The sequence below is a fragment of the Helianthus annuus genome, chromosome 6, assembly GCF_002127325.2.
Source record: "Helianthus annuus cultivar XRQ/B chromosome 6, HanXRQr2.0-SUNRISE, whole genome shotgun sequence".
NCBI lineage: Eukaryota > Viridiplantae > Streptophyta > Magnoliopsida > Asterales > Asteraceae > Helianthus > Helianthus annuus.
The window spans coordinates 33,003,739-33,015,195 of NC_035438.2; the positions used below are offsets into that span (position 1 = coordinate 33,003,739).

At 35.3% G+C, this 11,457-nt stretch overlaps 1 protein-coding gene across 4 annotated transcripts; it reads right to left on the minus strand.

The window, feature by feature from the left end:
* Nucleotides 1–826: 826 nt before the first annotated feature.
* Nucleotides 827–6,191, minus strand: LOC110865152 (agamous-like MADS-box protein MADS4). 4 transcript variants are annotated; one of them, XM_022114373.2, is made up of 8 exons: nt 5,830–6,191; nt 4,052–4,130; nt 2,288–2,355; nt 1,868–1,967; nt 1,743–1,784; nt 1,611–1,652; nt 1,332–1,477; nt 827–1,121 (listed from the first exon to the last, which is right to left on the minus strand). In XM_022114373.2, exons 1-8 carry the CDS (start codon nt 6,012–6,014, stop codon nt 1,043–1,045), a joined length of 741 nt encoding a protein of 246 aa, XP_021970065.1. In that variant the 5' UTR covers nt 6,015–6,191; the 3' UTR covers nt 827–1,042. The 4 variants fall into 4 exon arrangements, with proteins under 4 accessions (XP_021970065.1, XP_021970064.1, XP_021970067.1 ...); XM_022114372.2 differs by having other exon boundaries at nt 4,052–4,133; XM_022114375.2 differs by lacking the exon at nt 5,830–6,191 and adding an exon at nt 5,399–5,491.
* Between the last annotated feature and the right edge of the window lie 5,266 nt (nt 6,192–11,457).

Here is an 11,457-nt window from a genome sequence, read left to right on the forward strand (position 1 = left end):
AATGATAAATGGATTTAATTCGTTTTATGTATAAATCATTTATAATAAATGGATATTATTATTTTATATATGGATGAGGCAATCTTTATATAAAAGATAAGGATCCTTCAAATGACGTTAATCTAATTCACTATACCATTCAAACAATATCAATTCTTGTTTCTTATTTAAATGGATATTAATGTAGTAGATATATCCATATTTCTAAATATATTTCCTGTACACGTGGGTGTCTAAAATTCATTTTAAAACGTCACACAACCCTTGTTGACTTGTATGTTTCTATAATAACCAAAAGAAGTTGGGCACACGACTTGCAAAAGCTAATTGAAGTATAAAGTGTACAACCATACTTTCGTTGTTTGAAGTATGATTTATGATGTATGAGTTTGATGCTCACACGTTTCATATGTTTCCTGTCTGAGTGAAAAGGTTCTTTTTTTTTTAGTAAACTTCCATTTTGCTCCCTGTGGTTTGGTCACTTTAACGATTTTGCCCCAAACCTTTAAAAATAGCCATTTTCCTCCAATAGTTTGCTATGGTTTTTCCATTTTGTCCTGTGGGGAGCAAAATGGAAAAACAGACAATTTGGATGGAGTTAGAGGCGGGGATCAAAATGGAAAAACCATACCAAACTATTGGAGGAAAATGGCTATTTTTAAAGGTTTGGGGCAAAACCGTTAAAGTGATCAAACCACAGGAAATAAAACGAAAGTTTACTCTTTTTTTTTTGAAACGTATCTGACTGAAAATTGTTTTATTTTAAAGTAACTCAAGCATATGTACAATAATTCAAACATATGATTTTAAATCATACAAGACAAAATTATAAACTTAAGACTTTTAAAAGTAAGTTACAATTGAACCGTTTCTTAAACTGGCAGAACATGAAATTGTCATCAAAACAGACAACAGTTTTTATAAATATACATATAGATCTGTCAATATTTGTTTGTCGCAAATCACTTACGATAAAGATTAAACACACCTTGAATCTTTATAATTTATGCTCACAACCTCATCAACATTGTGTTATTACCTTTCAACATGGCAACCATCCTTGCATGTAATTATTCATACTCGGCCCTGCTTCTGTCGTTGTTAATGGATCCATTTGGTACCTATAAAATTTAATCACAAGATTAGCGCAGAATATGTTTTGGCACGTTCACAACCCGCCAGACCCGCCCATATTGCATGCAATATTTGACACCATTTGATATTAATTTCATTGATCAAGGCTACCTAAATGTATCTATTGTCTTTAGATTCTTAAAAACATTATTAACTTGGTCAAAGTATTCCCAGCGTTAGGATCTTGTCAAGCTTACCCTATGTGTAACGTGGGCCCACAGTCGAGCGGGTGAAAGAAGGTTTCTTCGCTTTGTTGTGGAGGTGCAGGTTGTCTGTCATAACAGACTTGTTGCTCGGCGTGTTGAAACCAGTGGAGTGAGTTTATTTGATTTCCTTCTATCAACTACAAAACAATTATACATGTTATGTTGTATACAAATAATTGAAACCACAATATGTATGCTCATTTCCCATGTTTTTCATTTTTCGGGCCAAGGGCCCACGAACAAAAGAAAATGGGCCTAAACATTACATACCCTTTGCTTCAGTGTGCTGTTTGCTTCATTTAGTGCATGCTCCTATAGAATATATAAAAAGCTATTTAGAATAACCATAAGAAAAGATATAAACTGGATCTTGAAATATAAATTTTGTTGCTGTTCTGGTACCTTCTTTTGGAGATCTGTTAATGTGTCCAACATGAGCTGCGTCTATATCATTTGTATGGAACATTAATTAAAGAAAAAATGATTTTATTTTTTAAAGAATAGATCAATAAAAATGTGAAAAATACCCGCGCTGATCTGATATGCTTGAGAGATGTGTCGAGCTGCCTCTCTAGCGATTCAAGCTCCTTGCAGTTTAAAGGGCCAAGATCCTCACCCAGAAGATTCCTAGTATTGATAGCATGCACCCAAATCAGATTTCGTTCAGTAATGTTACGTGTGTTAATTTGAGTTGTGTTTTATCTTTAGCAGAAAAGGTCACATAGGTTGAAACTTGGAATTTACTCTAAAAGCGTCACGAAACCTCCTAGCTAAGTAGTTTGCATAAAATTTAAACATTACTTTGAAAATAACTCAACTTACATAATCATATCTGATTTACCCGTTATTAAAAATAGACAAAAAGTGCCTTCACGTCACCAACATGACCCATAGCATTACATATATATTCCGTTTTGAGTTTTGACATGTTTCCTAACTTTTGTTACCTTTGGGATCGTTGTAGTGCTTCATACTTCGCCTTAAGTTTCATATACTCCTGCTGACTACTTAGCTCCTACGAACACGAGAAACGAAATCATAACATGATTCCCGTAACAAGATAGAAACAAATTTACAGGAACATTAAGTAAATGTCCTCAAGAATGGATATTATTGTTCAAAAAAATTAAGGTTTGTGAATTGGATTCAATCATCATAAGGCCGGTGGGTGTGGCTTAATGCCACCCCGCCACCTCAGCCACCATAGCGCCCCGGGGCACCATCGTTAACGAGCAAACTTTGAGATTTTCGAAGTTGATGGTCTTTAAAGGGGGGCGCTATAGTGTAAAGGGGGCTTTATACTACACCCTGCAAGTTAAAGGAGGGATCTTTAAAGCCCCCTGTGTGACGTGGCGATGAGGTGGCGCTGAGGTGGCGTAATAAAGCCCCTAGATGCTTTATACCACACCCTCCAGCATAAGCACTAAAATCTAATAAACAACGAGACATTTGCGAATACATGTCATTCGCTCATATCATTTTTAACAACAGTTACTTATACATAAATACACCAGTTGTGGGCAAATGGGCAAGGACCATACACTAGATCATGGATCCTTTGTTCTTCAAGTCATGTTCCGTCTCTTTAAATTAATTTTTTTTCTCAAACTTAAGTATCAATTTTTTAAATAAGTTGGGAAAATTTTAAATTACTTATATTCTTGGTTCTTTAATTAGTCCATGCTGCTTTGAACCATCACTTGACTCTATAGAAAAGTCATGTAAAGACCAAAGGATCATAAGATTGATTATAAAGTTACTCAAAGAAGCAATGTAAAGACCAAAGGATTGAAGCCTTTTGGTGTCCATATTTGAGTGACAAGTTATATGCTTTTTTCAGATAATATAACTTCCTCTTTTTTAACTGCAACGAAATTTTGCAATAAATAGACTATATATCTATGTTTAATGTTTCAATATATCAATCTATGACATGGCCTTTTTTGACGGTTATGTTAATATCCAATCTAGGAATGGACTTTGGTTTGCTAGTTAGCATCTCTATTTCATAGTGTGGACTATTAAAAAGGAGTTTTACCACAACTTTTAGTAAAAAATAAACAGTTTTGAAATTGCTAAAAGCTCCATATGTTGTAGTGATTTCTATCATTGGTTCATGTTTATTTCCATTGTTTTCATAGGGTTAGTGTAAGTGGCGGACCCAACAATTTTTTTCATGGGAGTCGGTTTTTTTTTTGATGGTTGAATGTCACTAACTCGACATCCGAATTTTGGGTTGATTCGGGTCTGGTCGGATCACATAACTAATTAAAATTTGGCTTTTTAACCGATAAAACTCACGACCCCGGAAAGGTTATGTACTCTTCAATAACCATTTTAAAAGAATAAAGAGAAGTATTTAATAGAATTGATACTCATGTTTTTTGCCTTTCACTTTGTTTTTCAAATATAACATGTGTAGATTTGATTTTCTCTAAGTAAGTTCAAAAATCTCCGGGGCCAGCGTTCAAAAATCTCCGGGATCGGTCAGAAAACCTGTTACATACATTACATATAAAATAAAATAAAAACTACGGGGTCCATAGTATGGTATCATTCTATTGTATACATGTAGATTTTGAGGGAAAAAACTGCTTTATTAAAAAAAAATTGCAAAGAAAAGGACACTCCTACACAATACCAAATTATCAAAATGTACTGCTAGAATGAAAAGCATATATATAATAGTTCATAGAAAAGAGGATACTCACCAGCGCCTCCCTTGCAGTATGATTCGACTCAGGCGCTTCATAGTTGCATTTTTGATACCTCTCGAGTGTTTTAAGCATGCTGCTAGAAGAAACGACGATAAAGTTCAAATTATACAGAACATCAATAGTGTATCACATATAAAGTTTGTAGGCATTCAGTAACCTATTTTTTCTTTCAACTTTTTAACCATGTAAATGAACATAAAGTTTAATGATCACAGTTGTGACAAAAAGAAGTGCTAGTGTGCTACAAATCTTGAAAGCAATTGGAATATATATCATTTCAAGCTTTTCAACTAAAGTAAATGTTAATATTTGGAATTCAATCATATAAGGTAATGAAACTCAGATCAACATCAACTGCGCCATTCTGCAACGACCCGAGTGATAATTTATAAAGTATACCTCCTGATATTTGATGTATCTCTAATTATTCAATTTCGACACACAAGATTTATATATCATCCCCTCTACATTTCCACGAATCTTGTTTTTTTCTCCAATTCTTCGTATAAAAGGCGTAGAACGCAGGGGCGGATTTAGCATGGTTCCATGGGTTCCCAGGAACCCATTCGATTCGAAGAAAATGGAAAAAATTAGTGTAAACCTTGTATGATTTGGGAAAAAATAATAAAAATTAGTGAAAAACTACCAAAAGGAACCCAGTGGAATCCGACTCTGGATCCGCCACTGGTAGAACGAGACACGCAGTGGCGAAACTTGAGATTTCCGACCGGGGGGTCGAAAACGTATATAAATAAAAAAATTATAAAAACCAGGGGATCGAAAACGTATATACCTAAAAAATTCTATACGAAAACTCCATACCGGACATTACTGAGCGAAAAGTTCGGGGTGTTGGGCACCCCCGGCCCCTACAAAGCTGCGCCTCTGGAGACACGTGTGGAACATATAATTAAGGGACGATAATGAGCGAAAAGTGGTCCTAACTACCCTTCTTAACCCAAAAAAAAAACTTTATGTTACATCTTAGCATATATAAACTTTAATGTTTGAGGAGTTTTATAATATATTGCTGAAAGCAGTTCATCAAGCAACCTCCATATATCCATTAATTTTCATAGATGATATGTTTAATGATAAAAACTCCCAGAAAATCAACCTTTAGAACATATAAAAATAAGTAAAAATAATAAATAAATTATAAATTACTGTAACAAAAGCAAACCCTAGCTAGAGCTGGAAACGTGTATGAAAGAATTTCTCAAGTAAGAGACAATAAGATAGTAACCAGATCTCATGCTTCACCTACTTGATTGATCATCTGAACATGATAATTGAATTGAATATTTATTACAAATCGAGTCGAAACAAAAAGAAACATACGAAAGGATGAGAGAGAAAATATATTCTGTCATGAAATGAAAACTCAAGTTGAAAGCCATGAGTAGAATTTCCTTTTGAAGTTTTGTACAATTTTCATCAACAAACAGATCTCTCTCCTGTTACAATAGCCTAATCGTTTATATATATAATATATATATAGAGAGAGAGAAAGCAAGAACAAAAATAGCGATCCGTTTACATAAAAACATATAGAGAGAGAAAGTAAGAGTAACAAGAAAGAAAAACTTCTTTTTCATAGCTTTCCGCTTGCAGATCTAGAAAACAAAACAAAATACATAAAACAGCTCATCATTACTTAATAGCATAACGCTCTACTGAACATCTAGATCCATCTAGATCTGAGAATGATAATCGATACACATACAAATGTGCTTCAATTAGTGTATATATATGTATGTATGTATATATACCTTGAGCTGCTGCAAAATTCAAACAGTTTTCCTCTGCTAGAGAAGATGATCAACGCGACTTCAGCGTCGCAGAGAACTGAAAGCTCGTAAGCTTTCTTCAACAGTCCATTACGGCGTTTAGCGAAGGTGACTTGTCGGTTGATTTTGTTCTCGATTCTCTTCAATTCTACTCTTCCTCTACCCATTCTCTCACAGAATGATTGAATCTATCACAGGATTTTAAGGATTTCACAGACTCCTCACGCACTATTTCGTTTGCACATACGGTTATACACAGATATAGATACAGTTATCAGCTTGTATTTAATGGAAACTGGTCTAGTTTTGAGTTTTTATCCTACGCCATCAAGTACAATCAGTATAATTTCAATATAACTTTTTAAACGAAACAAGTATTTATAAAATTTTGGTGAAATATCTGTTGGTACGACGGATATTATTTAATTTATGATTTTTATGTTGCAAGTTTTATACATTTTTAGTTTTAGTTGTAAAAACTGAAGGGTGATAACTGTTAATCGTATTTGTTTTCAACCTAAAAGTTTGTAGGTGATAAATATGTTAGGTAACAAATTAATGAGTAAGGTTATTCTACACGATCTCATAAAAATAAGAAGTGGACAATGACAAAATATAACGCAAAATATAACACAATTTTGAGGAAAAAAGACACAATTAGTCGCAAAAAGACATAATCACGTAGATATAAAAAAGACGCAATATATGATAAATAAAAAGACACAATGATCTAACCAAAAAAATCTAAAATCTACAAGCTAAACATCCAGAAATGAAAACCTAAAATCTCATATCGTAGAGTTCGATGAGACAATTTCAATGTCGTTTGAATTAGGTTAATCGAAGTCCGTTTGATAATTCATACCCTTTTTACGACTTCTTATCTTTAGAATACTTTGTATTCAATCCTAAACTAACAATGGTTAATAGAGTATTTCTTTACATCAAATTATAAAATTGTTGATATCTCTTCTGATAAATATAACTGTTAAAATAATATTCGGTTTTAAAATTTTGAATCGTCGCAGTAAAAACAAATAGAACATGTTTCTTAGTAAAATCAGTCATGCTATATTATGTTTATAAGAAGAAGATAAATTATTGATCCCTATTACATTTAAAAAAGTAAGGCAAATTGGAAATAAATAATTCCAACTCATTGTTATTGGTCAATAATAATCTCAACTCATTTAATCACCAATAATAATCCGAACTATTCACTTTTGTTTGTAAAATACTCCCACGTTAAAAAAACACTAACTAGGTTAAAATATTGCTGATGTGGCTTAACATGTGTGGATTGATGTGGCTGGTTAACATCTTACCTGTGTATAAAATGATTATCAGCCTCATTTGCACACACAATCGACTGAATTTGCTCAATTTGTAGAATTAGGGTTTTGAAGGAGAGTGCGATTGTGTGTGCAAATGAGGCTGATAATCATTTTATACACAGGTAAGATGTTAACCAGCCACGTCAGTCCACAAATGTTAAGCCACATCAGCAATATTTTAACCTAGTTAGTGTTTTTTTAACGTGGGTGTATTTTACAAACAAAAGTGAATAGTTCGGATTATTATTGGTGATTAAATGAGTTGGGATTATTATTGGCCAATAACAGTGAGTTGGGATTATTTATTTCCAATTCGCCAAAAAGTAATGACATAGAGCTCCGATATTTTACTAAACTACATTTTAAAAAGAGTAAACTTCCGTTTTACTCTTTGTGGTTTGGTCGTTTTAACGGTTTTGTTTTAATTCTTTAAAAATAGCTATTTTACTCCCTGATCTATGTAAGCTATCTCTATTTCACTCCCCGCTTCAAACGTCATCCATTTTCTCTATCAAAACCTGGTCATGTGCCCCTTACACAAGGGCATTTCAGTCTTTTTCCATCATTAATATATATGTATATATTTATTGATACAAATATAAGAAAAAACATTCACCCCTCTCACCTCCACCACCAACCACCACCTCATTATCACCCCCCTCTCAACCTGCCGTGAACCACTAGCCGCAACAACCTGCCGTGAACCACCACCTACCAACCAGAACCACTTGTCGTTGAATGACAGGGTCTGAAACCCTCATCGTCTTTTGAGCAACTAGAAAACCCTAGATCTACCAGAAAACCCTTGATCTACTGGTTCCAACCGGCCACCAACAACCTCCGACCGACAACCACTGGCAACACAAATGGCCGACCAATATTGGGATATCATCAAACAACATGTGGTGAGACTTACTTAACATCAACCGGAATCACCTAAAACAACCACCGAAGTTAAAGCCTCGAATTGCCGAAAACCAAAGACGCGGTGGTAAAGGTGGCCAGCGATGGTAAAGCTATGTATGAGAACATTACCTTTTGATTATCTTTTCGGGTTAAATTGTCAATATTATGAGTGCCTGATGCTTCTGTTTGTGTTACAGATTTACTGTGAAGGTGAGTAGCAAGTTATGACTTGTGACTACCATATAATAATCCTTTTAATCTGAAGAAATTCTTGTCTCTAAAACCACCTCCTCACTGTGATGGATCTGAACAGTGGTGGCGGTCGCTAGCCAGATCTGTTACTTTATTCTTGTTGTTGAGGAACCATGGTGTCAATTGAGTTGGGGTTTAGAGGAGTGTGGAAGTGTTTGTTGTCCATATCGGAATTAGATTGAGATTCTGGGTGGGATATTGGTTGGCATTCTTGAGCTCTTGAATAGGAATCATCGTGGTGGTTAGTGGTGGGGGTTCTAGAGAGAAGCTAGAGAGTGGTGGTTAAGGAGGATGGGAAAAGACTGAAAAAATTAAAATTTTCAAATGAAGATTTTGATTTGTTAGGCCATGCGGCATTAACTAAATCCTTGTTAATTCTATCTAAGCGTTATATCGTCATTTTTCCCTTTTTACTTAACCTCATCCTAAGGAAATAGTTTTACCGTGTTAACTATACTTCACTCACCATTTGTTAATTATTTAAATATTAAAATTTATATTAAATACAAAATAAATAATAATAATACCATTTCTTTAACTTGTTAGCTAAAATAAAAATTGATAATAAATAACACTAATTTCTGTTTCTTTTCTGCCTAAGTTAACATGTTAACAAAAGGATGTTTTAACACCCCTTAACATGAAGATGAGTGGTCTGAAATACATGTTAACTTGCCATGTAATTTTAACACCAATGAAACTAGAGTATACCCTAAATCCTTATAATAATTTCTTCCTGATCATTTCTTATTGAAAGTTCTAATATATTAGTTTTTGTTTGAGAAAGGACTTAAATGGTCAGGCTTTATTCGAGTATAGTCTGTTAGATGGTCAAACAAGTCTCAATGGAATAGAACATTTTTCCTATGTTATTTTTGCCACTAAAAGTTTGCAATTTCAATAAGTTATTATTTTGCATAAGAAACAACGATAGACTCTCTTAGATAGCTTTTATATAGCCCATCGCTTTATAGCCTAGTGACATATTAGAGGTGGGATAAGATTTTGTGATCAATAGGTTCTGGGTTAGATTCCCACAAATGGAGTTTTCCCATATTTATTGGGTTTCCTTCTGAATTTGTGTATAGCCATTATGCCTAGTGGAGGTGGATATGATCGAGTGGTTCTGCTGGTGGCACGATAATACTCCAGTGGTCCGTTAGTAATCTAAATTTGCCGTTAAAAAAAGATAGCTTTTATATAACTAATTCTGTGACTTTGTAACCAACAACCTATTCATAAACTTTCGTAACTATGAACATAAAGCGGTCAGATAAAAATAATCATATATAGCAAAAAGCGATTCTCTAAGAACATATTAAACATATGCTTATTGACTGATACCTAAATAATGTATGCCGCACACCAATACCAATATTTACACCCCTCTCTTGCCCGGTGGTTGATAACTATATTCATTCTCATGTGCTCATATTAATTTATGACATCAAACAAACATAATATTTAATCAAAAAGCACAAAATAATAATCTATAATATCTATTAAATGCCTACGTGTCAACCATTCAGCTATGCCACGTAGTTCTTGCTGATGTCATAAATCCGATATATATATAAATCTATTGATACGGAAGCGTACAGAAAAATAAACCCGTCACCAAAGTCCGGTAACGTAATAACAAGGTTTCGTGCCGAAAACCCCAAAGACTTTTATTAATCAATTCAAAAACTGCCTCTAAAACAATACCAACGTTTGTTTAAATAATGCTCCTATCTAAAAGATAGGCATGAAACTTGGAAGGAAATTATAATGGAATATAATTCCTTATTCAAATACTGGAAACATAATAATAAACAAAAATAAGGCCAAGATAATAATAACAAAAAATAATGCCAAACAAATGCATGCTGGGCCACCAAGCTAGACGTCATCAGGCCGGGTTCAAACCGGGTCATTCGGGTCGTCCGGATCTGGATCATTCTCCCCCACTTGAAAAGGACTCGTCCTCGAGTCCTCATCATCATCACTAGAGTCTTCGTACGCGGTTAAGTCGGCGACATTAAATGTCGCGGAAACGTTATAATGTCCCGAAAGATCAATTTGGTACGCGTTATCGTTGATCCGTTTTAGCACTCGAAAAGGCCCATCTGCACGTGGTTGCAGTTTCCCATAGCGACCAGTTGGAAACCTCTCTTTGCGCAAATGTATCCACACCAGATCACCTTCTTTAAAGACCACCCGTTTCCGGTGTTTGTTTGCACGCGTTTGATAAGCTAAATTATGTTTGACAATTTCATCTCGAACCTTTTTATGCATCTCCTGAATCTGGACAGCCCGCTCCTCCCCGTCAGTGGAGAACGATGGTGCTTGACCGGCTGGAATAAGGTCGAGCGGCGTGAAGGGGTTACGGCCATAAACCACAAAAAATGGCGAGAGGCCTGTCGACCCATGACTTGAACGGTTGTACGCGAACTCTGCTTGCGGCAATACCAAATCCCATTGCTTCGGGTTTTTCTCGATTAAGCTTCGTAGGAGATTTCCCAAACTACGGTTAGTTACTTCCGTTTGGCCGTCCGTTTGAGGGTGGTGAGAGCTACTAAATTGAAGCTTAGATCCCATTCGTTTCCACAAGGTTCGCCAAAAGTGGCTTACAAATTTAACGTCACGGTCCGAGGTAATTGTTTTTGGAATACCATGCAAACGAACGATTTCCTGAAAATACAACCGTGCTACCTGTGAAGCGTCGAGCGTCTTCGTGCACGGAATAAAATGCCCCATTTTAGAAAACCGATCTACAACAACCATGATCGAATCTTTTTGTTTTTGAGTTCGCGGGAGGCCCAAAACGAAATCAAGGCTAACGTCTTCCCATGGTGCGGACGGAGTTGGAAGTGGAGTGTATAAGCCGTGATTTGTACCATGGGTTTTTGCAATGTGACAAACACGGCATCGTCTAATAACCCGCACCACGTCTTCGTCAAGTCGTGGCCAAAAAAAACTTTCACGTACCAAAGAAACCGTTTTGTCACGTCCAAAATGACCCGCGAGAGCGCCTTTGTGGTATTCGTTAATGATGGCGTGCCGGTAAGAAGACTCGGGAACGCATAACCGGTTGGACTTGTATAAAAACCCATCACGAAGAAAAAAATCCGCACTC